At 40.2% G+C, this 24,284-nt stretch overlaps 1 protein-coding gene across 2 annotated transcripts in view; it reads right to left on the bottom strand.

The window, feature by feature from the left end:
• The window catches only part of SPPL2A (signal peptide peptidase like 2A), a 52,587-nt gene extending 29,905 nt beyond the window's left edge, over window positions 1–22,682 (bottom strand). Inside the window, exons 1-5 of one of the 2 annotated variants that reach the window (XM_047736284.1) lie at window positions 22,226–22,682; window positions 5,344–5,463; window positions 4,847–5,029; window positions 4,103–4,192; window positions 3,502–3,635 (exon numbers count right to left, since the gene is read on the bottom strand). In XM_047736284.1, the coding sequence (XP_047592240.1) occupies window positions 3,502–3,635; window positions 4,103–4,192; window positions 4,847–5,029; window positions 5,344–5,463; window positions 22,226–22,291 (593 nt within the window). In that variant the 5' untranslated portion in view covers window positions 22,292–22,682. The remainder of the gene's footprint in view (window positions 1–3,501; window positions 3,636–4,102; window positions 4,193–4,846; window positions 5,030–5,343; window positions 5,464–22,225) is intronic. The other variant, XM_047736285.1, reaches the window with a different exon arrangement.
• Window positions 22,683–24,284: the final 1,602 nt, after the last annotated feature.

Here is a 24,284-nt window from a genome sequence, read left to right on the forward strand (position 1 = left end):
CAAATGTCCAGGACAGAAGGCTTCACAGGTGAACTCTACCAAATATTTAAAGAGGAGTAAATATCCATTCTTCTCAAACTATTCCAAAAAACAGAAGAAGAAGGAAAGCTTCCAAATTCAGCCTAGGATACCAAAACCAGGTAAAGACTCTATTAAAAAAAAGAGAACTACAGGCCAGTATCTCTGATGAACATAAATGCAAAAATCCTCAATGAAATATTAGCAAACCAAATCCAACAATAGATTTCAAAAAAATCATTCACCATGATCAAGTGGGATTTATCTCCAGGATGCAAGGGCAGTTTAATATTTGCAAATCAATCAACATGACACATCACATCAGTAAGAGAAAGGATAAGAACTATATGATCAATAGACACAGAAAAAGCATTTGACAAAGTACAACATCCATTTGTGATAAAAACTCTCAGCAAGGTAGGTTTGGAGGGAACATACCTCAACATAATCAAGGCCATAATCATACTTGATGGTGAAAAACTGAAAGCCTTTCCCCTAAGGTCAGGAACAAGACAAAGATGTCCACTTTCACTATTTTTATTCAAAATGGTACTGGAAGTCCTAGCCACAGCAGTCAAGCAAGAAAAAGTAGTAAAAGGTATCCAAATTGGTAAGGAGGAAGTAAAACTTTCACTATTTGCAGATGACATGATACTATATATAAAAAATCCTGAAGACTCCACTGAAAAACTATTAGTACTGATAAATGAATTCAGTTAAGGTCGCAGGATACAAAACCAATTTACAGAAATCCACTGCATTTCTATATACTAATAATGAAGTAGCAGAGGGGGTGCCTGCATGGCTCAATTGGTTAAGCATCCAAAACTTGGTTTTGGCTCAGGTCATGATCTCAGGGTCCTGAGACTGGGCCTCCCATCAAGCTCTAATCTCAGCATGGAGTCTGCTTGTTCCTCTCTCTCCCTCTCTGCTTCTCCCTATGCACTCTCTCTCTCAAATAAATAAAATCTCTAAAAAAAAAAAATGTAGTAGAAAGAGAAATTAAGAAAACAGTTCCACTTACAATTATACCAAAAATAATAAAATATCTGGCCATACACTTAACCAAAAAGGTCAAAAACCTATACTCTGAAAACTATAAAACAATGATAAACGAAATTGAGGACAACACAAACAAATGGGAAGATATTCCATGCTCATGGATTAGAAGAAAAAATATTTTTAAATGTTCATACCACCCAAAGCAATGAACAGATTTTGTGTAATTCCTATCAAAATATCACCAACATTCTTCACAGAACTAGAACAAACAATCCTAAAATTTGTATGGAATCACACAAGACCCTGAATAGGCAAAGCAATCTTGAAAAAGAACAAAATTGAAGATATCATAATCTTAGATTTGAAGATATACTTTAAAACTATAGTAATCAGAACAGTATGGTGCTGGCACAAAAGAGGACACATAGATCAACAGAAGAGAGAGCCCAGAAATAAATCCACAATTACATGGTCCATTAACCCTTGACAAAGGAGGCAAGAATATGCAATGAGAAAAAGTCTCCTCAACAAACGGTGCCAGAAAAACTGAACAGCTGCATGGAGAAGAATGAAACAGGGCCATTTGCTCACACCATACACAAAAATAAACTCAAAATGTCAACCTTACATCTGTCAGAAGGGTTAGATCAAAAGACAAGAAATATCGTTTGGTGAGGATGTGGAGAAAAACGAATGCTTGTGCAGTGTCGGTGGAAATGCAAATTGTTGCAACCACTGTGGAAAATAACATGAAGTTTCCTTAAAAAATTGAAAAATAGAGGGGTGCTTGGGTGGCTCGGTCAGTTAAGCGTCTGCCTTTGGCTCAAGTCATAATCTCAGGGTCCTAGATGGACACAGGACCTTACCCCACCCCCCACCCCCACTCATGCTCACTCTCTCTGTCTCTTGCCTCTGCTCTCAAATAAATAAATAAAATCTTTAAAGAAAATTAAAAATAGAATTACCATATGATCCAGAAATTATCCAAAGAAAATTAAAACATTTATTTTTAAAGTGTCTATTATAGCATTATTCACACTAGCCAAGACATGGATGCAATCAACCTCAGTTTCCATCCACAGATGAATGGATAAAGAAAAAGTGGTGTGTATATATACATATATATATATACATACACACACACACACACAATAGGATAGGATATTACTTAACTCTAAAAATGAATGATATTGCCATCTGCAACAATATGGATGGATCCTAGAGAGTATAATGTTAAATAAGTCAGAAAAAGACAGATACCATATAATTACACTCATACATGAAATTTTAAGAAACAAATGAACAAAGTAAAAAAAAGAAAGAAAAAAACAGGCTTGTAAATACTGTGGCAAACTTGTAACAAAGTAAAAACAAAACAAAACAAAACAAAAAAAAAACAAAAAAAACCCACAAAAAAACCCAGGCTTGTAAATACTGTGGCAAACTGGTGGTTGCCAGAGGGGAGGAAGGCACAGGGATGGGCAAAACAGATAATGGGGATTAAGAGTACATTTATCTTTTTTTTTTTTAAGATTTTATTTATTTATTTGACAGACAGAGATCACAGGTAGGCAGAGAGGCAGGCAGAGAAAGAGGAGGAAGCAGGCTCCCTGCTGAGTGGAGAGCCCGATGCGGGGCTCAATCCCAGGACCCTGAGATCATGACCCGAGCTGAAGACAGAGGCTTTAACCCACTGAGCCACCCAGGCACCCCACGAGTACGTTTATCTTGATGAGCACTAAGTAATGCACTGAACTGTATTGTACACCTAAAACCAATATAATACAATATGTTAACTATACTGGAATTAAAGTAAAATATTTTAAATTCCGTATTCCTGCAGGTAAAGAACTCCTTCTATTCCAACTTGGCTATGAAGGTAACACATTCTCTGTCTTTGTCCATCATCGTGTTTTATGAGTAAAAAAGCTTATATGTACTCCTCTCCCATCTCCAGTTTTCTAAAGGAGGAGCTTGCCCTGACATGTATACAAAGCTTGCCTGGCTAACTCAAAGTGTGGTCTGTGGGCCAGCAAAAACAATTGGGAGCTTCTTTAAAATATGGAATCTTAGGGGCGCCTGGGTGGCTCAGTGGGTTAAAGCCTCTGCCTTCGGCTCAGGTCGTGATCTCGGGGTCTTGGGATCGAGTCCCACATCGGGCTCTCTGCTGGGCAGGGAGCCTGCTTCCTCCTCTCTCTCTCTCTACTTGTGATCTCTCTCTCTGTCAAATAAGTAAAATCTTTAAAAAAAAAAAAAAAAAAAAAATGGAATCTTAGCCCCCAGCAGGAGAGTTAGCAGAAGCTAACTCTTCTCAGTGAGAAGTTAAATGACCTACAGCAGGACAAACCTGCAATCTGATTGTAACAGCACTATATTCTGAGGTCAGGTATATTTTAATTATTGTTACATGATTAAACTGAGTATTAGACAACAATTTTTTAGCCACTTATCACAGAAACACTGAAGTTTAATTAAACTTACAATTCAATTAGTCCACTCCAGTATCCTCCTAATGCCACAGTGAACACAGCAATTACAAAAATAACCACCATAGTATAGTCAAAGTTAGGCCATGATGGAGAATACATTTTTACAGTAATGTTATCTCCAAGAGTCTGAAAGACAAACAAAAAAACCAGAATTAGTTTTCTTTCTCTTCCAGTGTATGGCAGCAATATTACAATTTCACTCTGAAACGGATAAGACAGAGTCAAGAACACTAGAATCCTTTTTGACTACATGATATATTCTCTTGTCAGAATTACGAGACTATGCTTTGGTTTATTAAATCCTCAAAGTTTGGTGTTTCACCTAGGCATATCCTGTTCAGAGATTTAAGGATAAGATAAATGACATAACAGAGACTGTTAAAGAAGTCAAAACAAATAAATATCCTTTCTGAAGTCAGGGCTCAGAAATACCCTGTGCTGAGAGGTGAACACTTCTCAAACAAAGACTTGATAGGCCTTTATAGCTTCTTGTTAGCAAATGGAGCATATATAATTTAAATTAAATACCAGTGGTTAAAAGTAAAGAATTGTACTATGTATAAACTTTGTCTAATATGTAATTACTAATTTACCTGCTTCATATCTATAAAGTCTTTGTGGCTTATAAATGCAATCAGTATTTTCACATCATGAAATTCAGATTTGTTCCCTGAGGGAGGAAACTAAAAGAAAAAAAAAACATATTATGAAAACTTATGAGCTACTAATATATTTACAGAATAAAATACAAATTATTCCTTTAAATATAAGTATTTTATCTTTTTTAAGATTCCAAAACAAAGTTTCCTATCTTCTGCCTTGATATTATATAGTAAGAGTTCTCAAATGGGAATCCTTTTAGCATAAACTTAAACTGATTTATATACTGGTATATCAAACATGTGTTTGTGCGTGATTACACTGAAGTTTAATTAAACTTGCACACACTTATTCCTAACAAAGTCTTTTCCACTTTAGGAACAGAAAAGACATTACAAAGTTTTCCAACTAAATGCCTATCAAAGCCAGAATGTTTATTTTATTTATTTTTAAATTTTTATTACAATTATTTTTTTAAGTGGTCTCCACACCCAGCCTGGAGCCCAACGCGCAGCTTGAACTCACAACCCTGAGATCAACACCTGAGCTGAGATCTAGAGTCAGATGCTTAACTGACTGAGCCACCCAGGTGCCCACAGAATATTTATTTTAAAAGAATCCTACCATCAGAATATTCAAAACTCAGCCCCTAAACTACACACCAAAAAGATAGTTTAATATTTATGAAAGTTGATACTTTTCATGAGCTCAAAAGTTAGTAAAGTTTTAAAACTTACTAGGACACTGTTATTGGCAACCAACAATGCTTCAGCACCTCCTGTTTGTGCAATTCTGGCTTTTTCAAGAATATGGCAGGTTCCCCACTGTACTACAACTGCTTTGCTCTTTATTCCATCAGGTGGAATATCAGAAAGGTTGCATAGTGGTGTGGTAGTCAGATTCATCAAACTGATGGAAGTCTGGGAAGAAGAAATGTCTTTAACATAAAAAACATATTTCACAAAAATGCATTCAGTGACAAAGTATCAATATTGGTTTAATAACAGGTTCTTTTAAATTATAAATATTTTATGACAACCAGGCTTTGAGGTATTTTAAAATTCCCTAATTTGTTTTTCCCACAGAAAGAAAAATACTTAAGCCAAAACAAAAAAAGTTACTGTTTATTGATCATTTTATATTACAACTAGTTCACACACTAAAACATAATCACTCATTCTCACCTTTCAATAATGTTATGTTTACAAATAAATAATAACTGTGATTTACTTACTGCATTTTCTAGGGTATTTGGAAGAGCCGTCCAATGAGGGTTATATAGCATGCAGTAGTCCTTAGACGGTAAAGGTTTGCCATTTCCAGACGCATGCAGGATTGCTTCCTGAGCAGCTGTCTAGGACACGAACAATAATTTTCACACTGGTAATAATTTGCTTTGTCAATAACTAAGGATTTTAATAATGCTATTTATATATAGGTTTGACCACACTTCCTTAAGAGGGAAGGTCTTCCAATGAATTTATTTCTTCTTGTTTGAGGAAATACTGAAATTATATACATTCACCCAGAACACATTCTTTTATGTGTTAAGTATTAACACATGTGTTAAGTATTTTATGTGTTAAGTATTATTTTATGTGTTAAGTGTTAAGTGACTTACGTATTAAGTCACTTTCTTATGGGGACACAATTATGGTCCTTGTTAAAAGGACCATATCCCACAGAGGATTGTTGCTATGCGATAACTTCAATATTCTCTTCACACCCTGAAACTTTCCTTCCCAATCTCTTATGAGTTATTACTTCATTGTTTACGTAGCATAAAAGAAAATGCACTTGAAATCCCTCAATTTGCCTTGCATGTCCACTCTCACCACTGTTATTTAAAATAGCACTGGAAGTCCTAGCCTCAATCAGACAACAAAAAAGAAATAAAAGGTATCCAAATCAGCAGAGAAGTCAAATCTCCACTATTCCCAGACAACATGATACTCTATGTAGAAAACCCAAAAGACTCCACCAAAAAGTTGCCAGAACGATAAAGTCACAGGATACAAAATTAATGTACAGAAATCTGTTGCCTTTTTTTTTTTTTTTAAAGATTTAGAGAAAGAGCACAAGCAGGGGGAGCAGATGGAGATGGAGAGAGAGAAGCAGGCTCTCTGGTGAGCAAGGAGTCGGATGCAGGACTCCATCCAAGGACCCTGGGATCATGACCTAAGCCAAAGGCAGATGCCTAACCAACTGAGCCACCCAGGTGCCCCATCTGTTGTCTTTCTATACACCAGTCATAAAGAAGCAGAAAGAGAAATCAAGGAATTGATCCAACTTACAACTGCACCAAAATTCATAAGGTATCTAGGAATAAACCTAACCAAAGAGGTGAAAAAACTACATTCTGCAAACTATAAAACACAAATGGAAGAAATTGAAGAGGACACAAGGATATGGAAAAACATTCCATGCTCATGGGTTGGAAGAACAAATATTGTTAAAATGTCCATAGCACCCAAAGCAATCTACAGAATCAGCGTAATCCCTATCAAAATACACCATTTTTCACAGAGCTAGAACAAACAATCCTAAAATTTGTATGGAACCACAAAAGATCCTGAATAGCCAAAGCAATCTTGAAAAAGAAAAGCAAAGCTGAATGCATTACAATTCTGGATTTTAAGTTTAACTGACTGAGCCACCCAGGTGCCCACAGAATGCTTATTTTAAAAGAATCCTACCATCAGATTATTCAAAACTCAGCCCCTAAACTACACACCAAAAAGATAGTTTAATATTTATGAAATTTGATACTTTTCACGAGCTCAAAAGTTAGTAAAGTTTTAAAACTTACTAGACACTGTTATTGGCAACCAACAATGCTTCAGCACCTCCTGTTTGTGCAATTCTGGCTTTTTCAAGAATATGGCAGGTTCCCCACTGTACTACAAACAATCCTAAAACAAATTTTAGGATTGTTTGTAGTACAAATCTACAGTCATCAATACAGTATGATACTGGCCCAAAAATACACACACAGATCAATGGAACAAAACAGAAAACCCAGAAATGGGCCCACAGCTATATGGCCAACTAATCTTCAACAAAGCATGGAAGAGGGGCACCTAGGTAGCTCAGTGGGTTAAGCATCTGCCTTTGGCTCAGGTCATGATCTCAGGGTCTTAGAATGGAGCTCCATGTTGCATAGGGCTCTCTGCTCAGCACGGAGTCTGCTTCTTCCTCTTTCTCTGCCTCTCCTCCTACTTGTGCTGTCTCTCAAATATATAAATAAAATCTTCAAAAAACAAAAACAAAAAACAAAACAGGAAAGAATATCCAATGGAAAAAAGTCTCTTCAACATATGATATTTGGAAAACTGGACAGCAACATGCAAAAGAATGTAACTGGACTACTTTCTTAAACCATACACAAAAATAAATTAAAAATTGATGAAAGTCCTAAATGTGACACAAGAAATCCATCAAAATCCTTGAGGAGAACACAAGCAGCAACTTCTTTGACACTGGCTATAGCAACTTCTTACTAGATGTAGCTCCAGAGGCAAGGGAAACAGAACCAAAAATGAACTATGACTTCATCAAGAGGCGCCTAGATGGTCAGTCAGTAGAGCATACAACTTTTGATCTCATGATTGTGAGTTTGAGCCCCACTGTGGATGTAGAGATTAGTTAAAAATAAAATCTTTAAAAAAAAAAAGGACTTCATCAAGATAAAAAGTTTTGGCACATTAAAGGAAGAAAAAAACTAAAAGGCACCCTATTGAATGCAAGAAGATATTTGCAAATGACATATCTGATAAAGGGTATCTAAAACCTATTAGAACTTATCAAGCTCAACACCCCAAAAAACCAAATAATCCAATTAGGAAATGGGCAGAAGACATGAATAGACATTTTTCCAAAAAAGACATCCAGGTGGCTAACAGACACATGCAAAGATGCTCAACATCTCTCACCATCAGGGAAATAAAAATCAAAACTACAATGAGGTATCATCTCATGCCAGTAGGAATGGCTAAAATAAAAAACACAGGAAATAAAAGATGTTGACGCACATGTGGAAAAATGGGAACCCTCTTACACTGTTGGTGGGAATGCACACTAGTGTAGCCACTCTGGAAAACAGTATGGAGTTTCCTCAAAAGTTAAAAATAGAGCTACCCTACGACCCAGCAACTGCACTACTAGGTATTTACCCAAAGGACAAGAGAATACTGATTCAAAAGGGCACATGCACCCCAATGTGTATAGCAGCATTATCAACAACAGCGAAATTATGCAAAGAGCCCTAATGTCCATCAACTGATGAATGGATAAAGAAGATGTGGCACATATACAATGGAATATTACTCAGCCATCAGAAAGGATGAAATCTTGCCATTTCACTGATGTAGATGGAGCTAGACTGTATTATGCAAAGCAAAATAAGTCAATCAGAAAAAAGACAAATACCATATAATTTCTTTTCACTCATACGTAAAAATTTAAGAAATAAATGAACAAAGTAAAAAAAAAACCACCAAAACTCTTAAATACAAAGAACAAACTGGAGGTTGCCAGGGGTAGGAAGATGGGTAAAAAAAAGGGTATGAGTAAGAGTACACTTATCTTGCTGAGCACTGAGCAATGCACAGAAATGCTGAATAATTATATTATATATCTGAAACTAATACAACATTGTATGTTAATGACACTTCAATTAAAAAAAATAAATGGGGCACCTGGTTGGCTCAGCAGGTTAAGTCTCTGCCTTCAGCTCAGGTCATGATCTCAGGGTCCTGGGATTAAGCCCCGCATCGGGCTCTCTGCTCAGCAGGAAGCCTGGTTCCCTCCTCCCTCTGCCTGCCTCTCTGCCTACTTGTGATCTCTCTCTGTCAAATAAATAAATAAAAATATATATAAAAAAAGAAATGCACAAGGAAAAATGTGTAAGGATATTCACAATATCATTTGTTACAGGAAAAAAAAAGTCAACAACTTTCACTAATAAGGAGCCCATTCCATTATGATATGCACAGTACACAGCCATTAAAAAGAAAGAACTAGGGGCACCTGGTGTCTGCCTTCAGCTCAGGTCATGATCCCAGGGTCTTGGGATCAAGTCCTGCATCGGGCTCCCTGCTCAGCGGGAAGCCTGCTTCTTCCTCTCCCACCCACCCTGCTTGTGTTCCCTCGTGTCTCTGGCTGTCAAATAAATAAATAAAATCTTAAAAAAAAAAAAAAAAGAACTAGATCCAGGAACAGATGTCCACAGTGAGAAAAGCATGTTCCAGATATATACTTACAGCATGATCCTATTTTTTAAGTAAGCTCTATGCCCAACGTGGGGCCTGAACTCACCAGCCAGAGATCAAGAGTCACATGCTCCATTGACTCAGTCGGCACCCCAATGTAACCAATTTTTATTTAAAAAAAAAAAAAAGTGACCTCCCACATTTATGTGAGCTTGAAGATGTGGAGAGAGACACACACCAGGCTATTTTAAAAAAAGAGAGAGAGAGAAAAAGGCAAAGGAAATAGTGTGAAAAGACTGGAGAAACTAAAAAGGAAAAACATTCAAAAACAGAAAAGTATAAAGTCCCTCTCCTCTTATCCTGGCTCTCAGTCACATATTTACACAGGAATTTCTTTCATATGTTTCCAGACACTATCCATATACATTTAATATAGATGAATATATATATGAATACATGGATACATTATCTCAAATATGTATAGTTTTATACATGAGGTCAAACTATATAGCTTTGTGGCTTTTCTATACATTCCTAAATTTATAAAGAAGATTTTCCATAATGACACATACATACTACCTTCTTCTATACAATATATAACATTCAGTGTTACTTTTATAATTACTAAAACTAAGAGATTTTTTAAAAGCTTAAATGTTCAAGGAAGTACAAAGATAATCAAAAAGGAAACATTTATTGCTAAAAAGGGATTATAATCATCCCTACAATTGAAGAAAATTCAACACTGATAAAAGCGAAACTCATTGATATTGGAATTACGAAGGCAAAACATAAATTTCAGTGGAAGATTAGTATTAAGAAAAGTAGAACCAAACACAACTGTAGAATAATTAGTATTCGATGTGAAACAACCCGCAAATTTCATTAGCAAACTGCCATGCTTGAACAACTTCAGCATTTCCGCTACATTTTTTTAAACATTTTTAAAATTTTATTTGTTTAGCTGACAGAGAGAGAGAGAGAGAGAGCAAGCACAAGCAGGGAGAGCTGGAGACAGAGGGAGGGAGAGAAGCAGGCTCCCTGCTGAACAGGGAGCCCGATGCGGGGCATGATCCCAGCACCCTGGGATCATGACTGGAGCAGAAGGCAGACGCTCATCCGACTGAGCCAGCCAGGCAAACCTCCACTGTATTTTTAAAAATATCTTAGTAAATTTCTTACGGAGATTATGTAGCTTCAAAAATTTAGTTTATTAACAACAGATATAATGAGCTTTCAAATTAAGAGTCCTGGGATAGGGGCACCTGGGTGGCTCAGTGGGTTAAAGCCTCTGCCTTCGGCTCAGGTCATGATCCCAGGGTCCTGGGATGGAGCCTCGCATTAGGCTCTCTGCTCAGCAGGGAGCCTGCTTCCTCCTTTCTCTCTGCCTGCCTCTCTGCCTCCTTGTGATTTCTGTCTGTCAAATAAATAAATAAATCTAAAAAAAAAAAAAAAAGAGTCCTGGGACAGAATGGTTTCACCATTTACTGCCCATGTTCCAAGTTACTCGACCTGTTTTAAGCTTCAACATCCTCAGCTTTGACACAGTTGTCATGAAGACTGAGGTAACGCAAATATTTGCACATGTTAAGCTCTTAGTAAATAGTAACTATTAATTATTAATAAGACATCTAGCAACCTGCCAAGTACTTGTATTATGCACAAAAAATATGAGATGATTAATGGTTGTTTAGGGTTTGGTGGGATATGCGAACACGAGGTGATAGCTAAAGAATGTGGATTTCTTTCTTTACCCATGTACCCCCTGACACACACATGCACAGCCTCCCCCATTATCAACATCTGCACCAGAGGGGTATATCTGTTACAATAAGCGAACTTACATTGGTCATTACCACCCACAGCCCATAGTTGACATTTAGGATTCACTCTTGGGTGTTGTACATTCCATACATTTTGACATGCACCTACCATCACAGTAACCTGCAGAGTAAGGAATAGTTTCACTGCTATAAACAACCTCTGTGTTCCACCTATTTGCTTCTTTCTGGGGTGATGTAAATGTTTTAATATGGACTGTGTTAACAGTTGCACAGATCTGTGAATATACTAAAAGCCACTGCATTGCACATTTCAAATAGGTAAACTACATACTATGTGAATTACATCTCAATAAACCTACCTTCCTCCAGAGAAACACTACAGAAGAAATTACAGTTTTACTATGAAGATTAAAAACCAACCTGAAATAATCAGAAACAGAATGTGATTAAAGTCAGAGTCTCTAATAAAAACTGTGATAATTCTTATGGTGTTAGAAATGCAAATTCTTGGGCCCTATTCCAGATCTACTGAATCAGAAATCGCCAGGCAGTTTATTTTTACAAGCCCTTCTGGAGATTCTGCTACGTGTTTGAGAAGCACAGCAACAGAAGCAGAGCATCTCAAGATTTATTGTGCACACAAATCATTTAGCAATCATATTAAAATGCAGATTTTGACTCAGTAGGTCTGGGTGGAGTGTGAGATTCTGCATTTTTAACTAGCTCCTAGGTGATGTTGATGCTGCTGGTCTATGGACCACACTTTGAGTAGCAAGGCCTTAAGAGAAGAGAGTAGTGGAAAGCACGTTACTATGGGTCAATTAGTAGGGAAGCATAAAGAAAAAGGCTTGAAACTCAGTGACCCTTCAAGCATTACAAACACCAAATTAGGTGAGGCTTGTGGTCCACCCACATGCCAGTGTTAGATCATTTGACGAAGATCCTATGATGGAAGCACAGGATATCTTCTCTTACATCTTCCAAGTTAGAGACATGCTGCAAAATAACTGGATTTTCCTTTGTAATCAACTGTGGTCTGGTCTTCCATGACTTTATGCAACCTTTAAAAATTATGTTTGCATTTTCAGTCAGTAATGGAAATATTCTCTTAGTAAAAAGCTTAGTATCAAGGGCTTAAACAGATTTAGAGATAATACTCTAGGCCCTTTATTTCATAGCTCTAACAGGGCCAAAACGACCAAAATGAAGTGGTCTCAGGGGCCAAGATTAGAACTGAGCTCTCCAAAACCTAGACCAGCAGTCTTTCAACTCTGCTACCATTTCAAGTTCCTTCCTGCAGTTTCATCCCCAAACAACTCCTAGTGCCCAACCAGCACCCTCCTGTTTTATACTGGTCACATGGATCTCTACATTGGCTGTTCACTCCCTCATCTGTGATACCGGTGTAGATCTCCTACCCCAAATTCCTCTAATACCCAATTAGTTCCTCCCACATCTTTTCCTTATACTCTTCTAAATACTCCCAACTCTAGGTCTCTAGAGCTTCACACAATTTCTTTTCCTAGGACAATGCCTTACTGCTCCCCCAAAACTTCCCTCTTCATACCAGGTCCTACAAGTACTGACTGTAGTATATCAGGTTTTCTCCAGGATCATCAAATCATTGGTTTTATAGTGGTGCCTTCATATTCATATCTTACTTGATCCTCATAGACAAGATAACTTGACTAGCCCATGGTAGTAAAGTAGTACTTCCTTTTCTGCCCCAAATTTACCTTCTTAAAACTTCATGGGATGTCTGTTGCTCACAAACAGTTCCGAATTTACTTTATCTAGATCACTTGACTTTACTCATATTCCCTATCATCTTCTTTTCAAGCCAAAAATATTGGTGTCTAAATCTATCTTAATGTTACAGTGACCTATGCCTTTGCTTATTTTTCTCAACAGCTTTCGGTATGACAGGTGTCAAATGATTACCAAAAGCCTAAAAAGGAACACCTGCAATGATGTCTACTACACTCCCATGCCTGCACACGTACTAGCTCCCCATCTTCTCAGACCAGTTGGACCGTAAACTAAAGGGACACGTACAAGAGGAACTTGACCATGTCCGTATGCTTATGGGGAGTAAGCCTTGCACTGACCTTCATTCATGTCCTTGTCTCTTGGGAGTACAGCCATGCTGTACCTGCTCGTCTTCCTGGGCATGTGAATTACGGGCATCTGTTCCAACAGCCTCCTGATGCTGACTCACCAGCCCAATGTTAACCTAGTGAGAACAGGCCTGCTCTACTCCTGCCCAAGCTAATAGCACAGTTCAAGGATTCTTCTTTGAATCCTTGGTTCACAGGTTTGTTTTGCCTTCTACCCTTCTTTCTTCTTCAAACAGTATCTTCTAGCAGATCTCTTTCCCAAATTGAAGTCTTCACATATTTCTTTCGAAAAGAACAAATCTCTACTAAAAATGCATCTACTGTGCTCCCTCCTATCCTGTATACATGTGACCCTTAGGGTCTGCCAGAACTCTGTATCTTGGCCCATTTTCACCTGATGAAGTAAAACTCTGAGTAACACAATGTTAACCTCTTCCCATGTGTACATTTAATTCCCTTTAAAAGCCTCAACAGATTTGTTAAGCATGGTTCTTCCTTCTTCCTAGAGATTATGCTCAATGCTCTGTACAGCAATTTCTTAGCTGTTATTATAGATCAGTGCCTCTTGAACTTTAACGTTTTCGTTAAATGCAGATTCTGATCCAGCAGCTCTTGGTTGGAGCTTATGATCATGCATTTTGAATAAGCTTCCAGGTGAGGCTCTGGTTATACAGAGTTATGGTTATATAGGCTCTGGTTATATGGAGTACATGGTTATGCACTGCATCATGAATAGTGGTGAAACTAACAAGTCTTCTAGATATTACTGGGGTCCTCCCAGGAATTTTCTCAAGAGGTGAGTCACACTGTACCTGCAGTCTTCTGCTGGTATAGCCAATAGTCCTATTTTTGGCCAGGAGTTCCACTCACCCATGAGTTCCTTCAAAACTCTTCAGTATATGCATCCCTGGGTCCCAGCTTCCCCCAACCCCTTCACAGTCTATCAATCAAACCAGATTCATGTTATTTGCATTGCTATCCATTAGACATACATCATCCTTTAGTTTCAAGGGGCAATGTACAAATGTGACTATAATTCTCTCTCCAATTAACCCTCCAGCAATCTTTCCTCATGAAAACTACAGATTAAATTATTTCTGCATGTTTAGACACCAAATACAAGAACTGGGGCTTAGGGGTAAATTTTGTTAATAAACAGAATTTATCTATAATGAAAACCAGCAATTAAAAAGATGCTATATTCCAGGGGTGCCTGGGTGGCTCAGTGGGTTAAAGCCTCTGCCTTTGGCTCGGGTCATGATCCCAGGCTCCTGGGATTGAGCCCCACATCAGGCTCTCTGCTTGGCAGGGAGCCTGCCTGCCCCCCTCTCTTTGCCTGCCTCTCTGCCTACTTGTGATTTCTGTCAAATAAATAAAAATTAAAAAAAAAAGACACTATATTCAAAATAAATAAATAAAGGTGCTATATTCCTAAACCAGAAGATAAAAAGTTGCAATGTAATCATGAATGTTAAATGCAACAGGAGCAATAGTCACCTACCCCATCACCCTTATAACCTAGCAATGTAGGAGGCATCCCTTTCTTTATAGACATCTTTCCCTTTATACAGCTAGAGTTAATAGCAATACAGTAAGAGCAGGAGGGGGCCTCTATAGGAAAGACAAGAGTTGAGGTTGTGTATCTTGAATGACACACTCCAAAGTTAGGCTTAAGTAACTTTTTTTTTTTTTTTTAAGATTTTATTTATTTATTTGACAGAGAGAGTGAGAGAGGAACACAAGCAGGGAGAGAGGGAAAGGGAGAAGCAGGCTCCCCGCTGAGCAGGGAGCCCAATGTGGGACTCGATCCCAGAACCCTGGGATCATGACCTGAGCTGAAGGCAGACGCTTAATGACTGAGCCACCCAGGTGCCCCCTAAGTGACTTTCTGATCATTCATTATTATGTATTTCTATGTCAATTTCCTAATACTTTATATAATAATCAACAACCTGCATTGTTTCTACTCCTACCTCCAGGATTCAAGGTTGATGGAAATGATGCACTCAAAGTGACTAGACCCAGACCCATTAAGATTAAGTGTAATCTTAACCACTTAATTAGTGGCTCAGCGGGTGCTAAGGCATTGAACAGCTATTTACAGGGAATCAGGAGTCTGTGGGCCATGGGAAAAGCCGAGCCAGCATCACCCTTGCACTCAGAAAATCTGGGGATTGTAACATACAGGCAAAGAGGTATTACGGTGTGGGGAGAAGACATTCATTTATTCAGTATTCTGCAGTCTATGAGATGCTAGGGGAGACAGCAAAGAATGAGTCTGGTAAAGTTTCCCCTTCAAGAGGCTCCTATTTTACTAGTTACTTAGATCTATCCTTCTTCTTGGTTTTCCCTAAGTAATCTTACTACTTAATGATATATCTCAACTGTTACAGAATTTGTGATTTATACCAGAATTCACAAATTCAAATGACAAGGCCAGGCAACATAAATGCATAAAAAGTTGATTTAAGATTATAGTGCATAGTGATGTTTCGCAAATTCTGACCTAAAAACAATAAAATTTTTAACAAAATCTTAGTGTTTTGGAGTAAGGATCTGTATCTGGAGACTTTATGGTCTAGAGTTTTGTAAACAGACCCAATTTCAGGTGATTTTTAGCCAAAGTTATCAAATATATAATATACATAACTTCTATCTTTAAACCCTTTTGTACAAATAAATTCACAAGTTTACCCAGTCTTTTTTTTTTTTTTTAAAGATTTTATTTATTTATTTGACAGAGAGAGAGAGAGAAAGATCACAAGTTGGCAGAGCAGCAGGCAGAGAGGGGGGAAGCAGGCTCCCTGCTAAGCAGACAGCCTGATGCAGGCTCCATCAAGCTAGGATCCTGAGCTCAATCCTAGTACCCTGAGATCATGACCTGAGCTGAAGGCAGAGGATTAACCCACTGAGCCACCCAGGCGCCCCTCCAATTAGTCTTCTGACGTATTCTTGATGCACAGAAAACATTATTGCACAACTTAGTGGAAAAATATCAAGGAATATTTAAGAAACCCTGGGTTCTAGTCCTCTTTTTCATGCCTTTCTGTATGATCTAAGACAAGTCATAATCTTCCTGAACCTTTTCAGGATTATTTTGAGAGGAGATATAGGTTACATTTTGGGAAAGAGATAGCACAGCCATCAGTGACTGATAAAGCAGACAATGGGATGCAGAATCCTCAGAGGTAGGCTAGAGGAGAGAAGGTTAAAAAAAAATTTGTGAAGAATCTAAGAGTTAAGGAAGGAATGTGACAGAACCAGTATGTTTAATACCGTGCTGTTGTAACAAAATACCACAGACTGGGTGGCTTAAACAAAAGAAATTTATTTTCTCATAGTCTGGAACCTAGAAGTTCAAGATCAAGGTGCAAACATACTTGTCCTTAATTGATTTCTGGTAAGGAATCTTTTCTTAGCTTGTATATGGCTGCTTTCATCACATGGTTGGGAAAGAGAACAAGGCAACAATCCCATCATAAGGGTCCTGTGCTGATGACCTCCTCTAAACCTAATTATCTCCCAAAGACCAGTCTCCAAATACTGTCATACTGGGGGTTAGAGGCTTCAACCTGAGTTTGAGGGCAATTCAGTCCATAGCATTTTGCTCCTGGGCCCCCAAATTCATTTTCTTCTCACACATAAAGTACACTCATTTCATCCCAACAGCGCCCAAAGGCTTATTAACTCATTCCAGGATTAGCTCTGAAGTCCAAAGTTTCATCTAATATCATCTAAGTCAAATATGGGTAAAACTCAAGATACAGTTCATTCTGAGGCAAAATTCCTCTCCGGATATGAACCTGCAGAACCAGATAAGTTTTATGCTTCCAAAATATAATGGTAGGACAGACACAGGGTAGACATTTGCATTCCAAAAGGGAGGGGCACCGGGGTAACTCAATTGGCTGCAGGGAGGGAGAGGGGCTTATGTTGTACCAAGGCTGTAGCTGGGCTACTTGATCTTGCTGGAAGTGTTTCTAAAGATAGCACCACTTTTTTTTTTTTTAAAGCTTTTATATATTAAATTGATTTCCACTCTGGTCATGATTTCAGGGTCCTGAGACTGAAGACTAAGCCCCGAGTTGGGCTCTGTGCTGGGCATGGAACCTGCTTAAGATTCTCTTTCTCTCTCTGCTCCCGTCTTCTGTCCCCTGTCCCCCACACTTCCTCTCTCTTGAAAAAAAAAAAAAAAAAAAAAAAAGGGTGTGTATGTGTGGGAAATCAGAAGGAAGAATGTGGTGACAGGACCCAAGCAAGTCTAAAACCTAGCAAAATAAATTCCATTAGATCGTAAGGATCAAGAATAATCCTTTTTGGTTCAACGTCCCACCTTCCAGGCATACTGGTAGTCAAGTCCACCGAGTCCCCCAAAGCTCCAAGCAGAGGCCATAAGACCTGCTGAAACTGAGGAAGTGGCCTGATCTCTGATTTTGCCTTTGGGTTCATTTCTCCTCTGTCCTGAAGAATAATCCACACATTCAGAGCCACAGAGCTGCACCATCCCACCTGTCAAATCCAAGAAGTCCAACAGTCTCTCTTCATTTACACTTTACTATATATGTAGTCAGGAGGAATCACACTGCTCCATCAACACTCTCTGCTTAGAAATCACCTCAGCTAAGTATCTAATTGCACTGTTCACAATTCTTCCTTCTAAACAACACTATACTACATCACAGTCCAGCCAAGTTCTTTGCTATTTTAGAATAAGGACTGTGCTTCTTTCACTTTCTAATAACATGTTCTGCATTTCTGGGACTTCACCAGAACTGTCCTTAATGTCCGTATTTCTGGCATGCACCTCAAACCTCTTCTGGCCTCAATCCAGTTACAAAGCTGCTACCACATGCTTAGGTATTCGCTGTTGCAGCACTGCACTCCTGCCCAAATCTGCCTTAGTCAGCTTGGGCTGCCACAACAGAATACCAGACAGTGGGTAGCTTAAACAAATTTATTTTCTCACAGTTCTAGAAACTAGAAGTCTAAGATAAAGGTACCAACATGGTTGGTTTCTGGTAAGAGTTTTCTTTTTGGCTTGTGGATGGACACTTTCTCACTGGGTCATCACATGGTATGTGTGAGGGGATGGGTATTAGGAAAGAGAGAACAAGCTCTTTGGTGTCTTTTCTTACAAGGCATCAATCCATCACAAGGGAATCTATCCTCTGACCTATCTAAACCTACCTACCTCGTAGAGGACCCCTTTCCAAACATCATCACACTGGGGGCCAGGGTTTCAACATATGAATTTTTGGGAGATACAATTCAGTCTACAACACAGCAACTCAGCATGTCCCTGACAGCTCGGGTAGCAGAACATACATTCTTTCCCCAAGAGGATGAGAGAGGAGCACAGAAGAGAGGGAATTAGAGAAGATTCTTTGAGTTGGTGTATTATATCAAAGGAATGCAGATTTCAGCAAGATATTTCTCTGCTGGGGATCCTGATTATCACTTCACTGTAATAAATTCAAGATGTAACTATGTAACACATCAAATTCTTTGAAGTAATGACAAAAAAATGAACAGAACTTTTGTAAAAACATTATGGGAAAGATTCAGGATTCTTCAGAGAACTTTGAAGCAATTTTAGAAAACAGACCCAGGCTAAACTTTACTCATTGTTTTTGAAACAGAACTCTGTGATTGGGTCCAAATACCACCAGGAAATAAAGCCCTAACAGTCGCAGCTAGGGATGGGGATTGGACTGGGGAAGGAAGACTGAAATGGAATCATGGCAAGGCCAAGAGAGCACTAACTATGTGCCACACGCTCTTTTTTATTTCTAGACTTAAATGTTTAATGGGTTTAGAAATCATCAAAACAGCCAGATATACTATAGCTTGAGTTTAACAGGAGGTCAACTGGTGTGAGGAGGACAAGATGAGGAGGGTAGGCTACATGATGCTGAAGGGCCTTTCTAATACTTAATCCTCTTCCTTTTCTAAAAGATGAGGCAGTGGTTTCTGGAGTGTGCTGCTTCTACATGAAGACAGTAGCCTTGTTCTTACATAACTAAAGGGAAAGAAAGCTGGTATCAGTGCCAGCTTCAAAAGCCCAGAAAGGAGAAATGAAATGATTAAACTGCCATCATTCAAATGAACAGAGAGGCCACCTAGAGCTATAAGATTAAGAAAGAGGAACAAGCAAGGGCTTCAGGGACAAAATGGTAAAAAGAAAAAAAAAAAAAGTCCAAAAGACTCCAGACAAAGGAAGTAGGTATCCAGTAAGTAGGCTGAAAGGAGAAATAATGCGCCTGCTGAGGAAAGGTACACCAGATTTGAGTTCCTCAGAAAAGGAAAGAGATCATTTCAGGAAGGGTCAAGAAGAAAAGAGACCCACTGAGAAACCAACAACAGAAAAATCTGTAACAGTGGGTGGCTCTGAAAAAGATCTCTACAACTCAAAAAGATCTTGGCATTTTACTCATGCTCACTGGCACAGTGCCTGGCATATAATAGACGCATACTACATATTTGCAGAGGAAAAAACACCTTACTGAGTCCCACAACAGCCCTGAGAAGATCTTCCCAAGAATTAGCACAGTGAGATACAACAAAATATAATGTGCAATATAAAATATATAAATGTGCAATATAAAAAGAATAAAATCTACACTGTGGAAGATATAGGCTAGCTATGATTTAGAACAGGGGTGACCTTTAGATTTGTGAAGCCCCTGAAATCACACTCTAATCACATTTTTTAGAAAGAGGGTTCAGGGCTTTTGATTATAATTTCAGTGTGAGTTATCAGCAATTGATATATTATTAAATCAATTACTGTATTGGCAAAAGATTATTGGGGATATGATGAATAGGATATATATAGAGATGTATCTATCTATCTATCTATCTATATATATATCTAGGTTACAGTTTCATGTGTATTTACATACCACCTGAATTGTTATCCTTTAGACATATGGTACATGGTAAACTACACTTCAAAGATTCAGACTAACACTGTGACTGTTGTTCTCTTTATATTGTACTTCCCCTTCATCCCACAAAAGCAATTTTTAGACACATTATCTCATTCATGTTCCTATTGTTGCCTAGCAAAGTTAGGAGTACACCAAAGGCACTTAACCATTTTAGATTTTGATTTTGGTTTCTTAATAAATGTCAAAGACACTTTTATATTAAATATACTCACTAACACTAAATCTTTAAATAGCAGAGAATGCAAAATATACTTTTTCAGAAAAGTTACATATTCTTTTTTTTTTTTTTTTTAAGATTTTATCCATTTATTTGTCAGAGAGAGAGAGGGAGAGAGAGCAAGCACAGGCAGACAGAACGGGAGGCAGAGGGAGAAGCAGGCTCCACTGATGAGCAAGGAGCCCGATGTGGGACTCGATCCCAGGACGCTGGGATCATGACCTGAGCCGAAGGCAGCTGCTTAACCAACTGAGCCACCCAGGCGTCCCAGAAAAGTTACATAATAATGGAAAGAACTAGACAGGAACACACCGTATCAATTCCGTGTAGATAGAGCTCACAAAAGTTTCTGACCTCAAACTCCCTAATGAAATTTCCAAGAAATAAAAACTGAAACACCGAACACTAGTGTCCTGGCCATTCGCTGAAGCTCCGGTTGCTTAATGTTTAACTTTTTTATTTTTATTTTTATTTATTTTTTTTTAAAGATTTTATTTATTTATTTGACAGATCACAAGTAGGCAGAGAGGCAGGCAGAGAGAAAGGAAGGGAAGCAGGCTCCCCGCTGAGCAGAGAGCCCGATGTGGGGCTCGATCCCAGGACCCTGGGATCATGACCTGAGCCGAAGGCAGCGGCTTTAACCCACTGAGCCACCCAGGCGCCCCAATGTTTAACTTTTTAAAAAGATTTTATTTACTTGAGAGAGAGAGTGAGGGAGAGAAAGAGAGCGCACAAACTGGGGGACGGAGGGAGAAACAGGGGTCCCGCTGAGCAGGGAGCCCATCCCAGGACCTTGGGATCAAGACCTGAAGGCAGACGCTTAACCGACTGAGCCACCCAGGCGCCCTGTTGATGCTGAATTTTAAAACATTACTGCTTTTCCTAATTATGAAAACACTTGTGAACACATTATTTGCTACTGTTACTTAACCGACCCCCCTCCTCATTAAACTAGGTGGAGAACTGAAAACCAGAGTATACAGTGTGATGCCTTTTAAAAAATTATTTTAAGTTATTACTATTATCAACCCCCCCCACACACACACACAACGAAATCGAATGAACCCTATGGGGAAGCAGGAACTACATTAGAGAAAGCAAACAAACCAATCAACCACAAACAAAACAAAACAAAACACCTGTATTCGAGCAATTAAGCTAAAGCGCAGTCTTTGAACCGCTTAACACCCCGGGCTCGCGTATAATTTTTTTTTTTTTCTTCCGGACGGTGGAAGAGATCAAGATGTTTTAAGAAAGGGTTGACCGGGGGCACCTGGGTGGCTCAGTGGGTTAGGGCCTCTGCCTTCGGCTCAGGTCATGATCCCAAGGTCCTAAGATCGAGCCCTGCATCGGGCTCCCTGCTCAGCGGGGAGCCTACTTCCTCCTCTCGCGCTCTCTCTTTCTCTCTCTCTCTGCCTGCCTCTCTACCTACTTGTGGTTTCTGTCAAATAAATAAATAAGATCTTTAAAAGAAAGAAAGAAAGGGTTGACGATAGAACTCAGGTCAATTTAGAACGCCCGGAACCATGAAAAACTGGTGAATGGTCAAGGACAATGCAGCAAGAGGGGCTCAGCAGAGAGCTTGCTCGGGGGTGGGTACTTCGAGGACTTCAAAGGCCGGGAATGGGGGTGGGGTGGGAAGACTGGAAGAAAGAGGACGAAGAAAGGGCGGCAGGAAGGAAATGGAGAAACGGGAAGGCGGCAGGCCGGTAGTGGGCTGGAAAAGGAGTCGCCGGGCAGGAGCCCGGGGGTGGGGAGGAGAAGGGGTGGGGAGGAGAAGGGGCAGGGAGCCCCGGCCCCGCCCCGGGGAGGCCCGAGCACCCGGCCGTCCCCCTTACCAGCGGGAGCAGGAAGCCCCAGAGCAGGGCGGTCGCGGCCGTGAGTAGCGGCCGCTGCGGCCCCATCGGACTGCTGGGCGCTCAGCGGCGCGGCGCTTCTCGGCGGGCACAGGTTCCGGGTCCCGCCGCGGCGCTGTCTCCGTGACCGGGTCGGGGGTCGGACGGGCGCGGACGGCGCGGGGAGGTGCGGGCAGCCGCTGCTGTTGGGGCCGCCGCTGTAGCGCCGACTTCCTCTTCCGGCTCCGCCCAGAGGACGCGGAAACCCCCGCGCGGGGCACGTGGAGGCCAGGTCGGCGCGCGTCGCCAGTCGGGCGGGTGCTAGGTGCTGTGCGGTCCCGGAGCTGGCAGGCGGCGGGCTGTGGGTCTGGGTGTGTCTTGCTCTTTCCAGCTGCCTGACCCGAACTCTCCCGAGAGTCCGGACGGTGGGGGAGCCCCGCCCAGAGCAACTTTTTCAATACCCTCTTCCTCCTAGGAGTCCCCGTGCGCCTGCTCTGTACTGCAGTACCGGCCCGGGCGTGCGGGCGGAAAATCTGCGTGCGCTGAGCCTTAATTCATCTGTCCACCGGCAGGTCCCGGTCACTCACACGTATTTCTCAGATACGTCCATTGGGTCCCAAACTGCTGCCACCTCTCAATCCGGGTTTCTCTCCTCCAGACTAATGTGTTTAAGACTCCGGGCGGCCCATTATCCACATACCAGTTCTAGATATAAATCAGATCATGTCACTCCCCATCACACGTAGCACAAAATCAAAACTCTACTCTGGCTGCGAAGTGTATATATATGGTCCCAGTCTTCTTCTCTGACCCCGTCTTCACTATTTCCCACGCTTTTGTAACCCCCACATGGCCACCCTTTGGTTCTTTTGTACGGGTAGTCCTCCCTCCTGGAAGGTTTTCTTTCTCCATACCGGTTCATTGGCATTCCCTCATCAGCTTAAATGTCACTCCCCCAGAGGGAACTTCCAGACAAACCTATCTAAAGGAGCCATCCAGTCACTTTCTTTACCACGTGGCTTATTTACTCTGTAAAGCACTTTTCACTCTACTGTTCTCTTGCTTATTTATGTGTTCATTTATCTGTGATGTCTCCTCCCACTTAATAGCAAGGAGTGTCTTTGCTTTGTTCACTGCCATATCTCTCATATCTACAATACCTGACGTTAAGTAGGTCCTCAAATGTTTGTTGGATTGATACTTAATTCTAAACACTGAATAGGATACTATACATGCCATCCCACAGCTGAGTTTAGCAAGGGACACAGATGTGTGAACAAACATAGTTCAGGATGAATAGCGACTCTTTACTTTGCACAAGATGCTGTGGGAGTACCAAAGGAACATATAAAAGGGGTGCCAAAAAAAATTCCAACCTAAGCTGAGTCTAGAAGAGTGAGTTAATTTTAGCCAGGCAATGGGCAGGGGAAGGGGGGAGACTTCCAGGAAGAGTGAACCATTAGTGTCAAAGCCAAAGGTGACATTGGAGGAACTGCAAAACTTGGGCTTGGCTGAAGTTATGAGTGGTGAAAGATGAAGTGAGAGAAGAGAAAGAGGCCAAATCACAAACAGATTAGGACGTCCTGCTTAGAACTTTAGGCTTCATCCAATTGTTGGTGGAAAACCAATTAATAATTAGAGCAGTGACAATATCTGGTTTAGAAAGCTCTCTTGGTGGCAGGCGGGGTGGCAGCTGGTTTGAAACAGGGCGAGAGTGGGAGCCAGGAAACCTGTTGGACAGCTGTGGTAATCTAACCCGGGCCAGGGATAGTGAGGGCCTGAACTGAGACAGTGACAGGAGAAATGGGGAGGAGGAGATGGACTTGAAAGATTTATAGTAGAATTTGGTCACTGAGAGGACATGGGAGATGAAGGAGAGAAGGAGAGGGATGATTGCTAGGATCCTGTCCTGTTTATTGAGATGATCACCACAGGAGTTGGGGTTGGGTGGGCAGGCATGCAGAGGGAAATATTTTGGACATGTTTTGAAATTCTTGTAGGACATCCAAGTCAAATGTCTGCAGGTTGATAGCTAGGTAGGTTGGTCCTAAGGTTCGTGGCA

This window comes from Lutra lutra, chromosome 7 (genome assembly GCF_902655055.1).
Source record: "Lutra lutra chromosome 7, mLutLut1.2, whole genome shotgun sequence".
Lineage (NCBI taxonomy): Eukaryota > Metazoa > Chordata > Mammalia > Carnivora > Mustelidae > Lutra > Lutra lutra.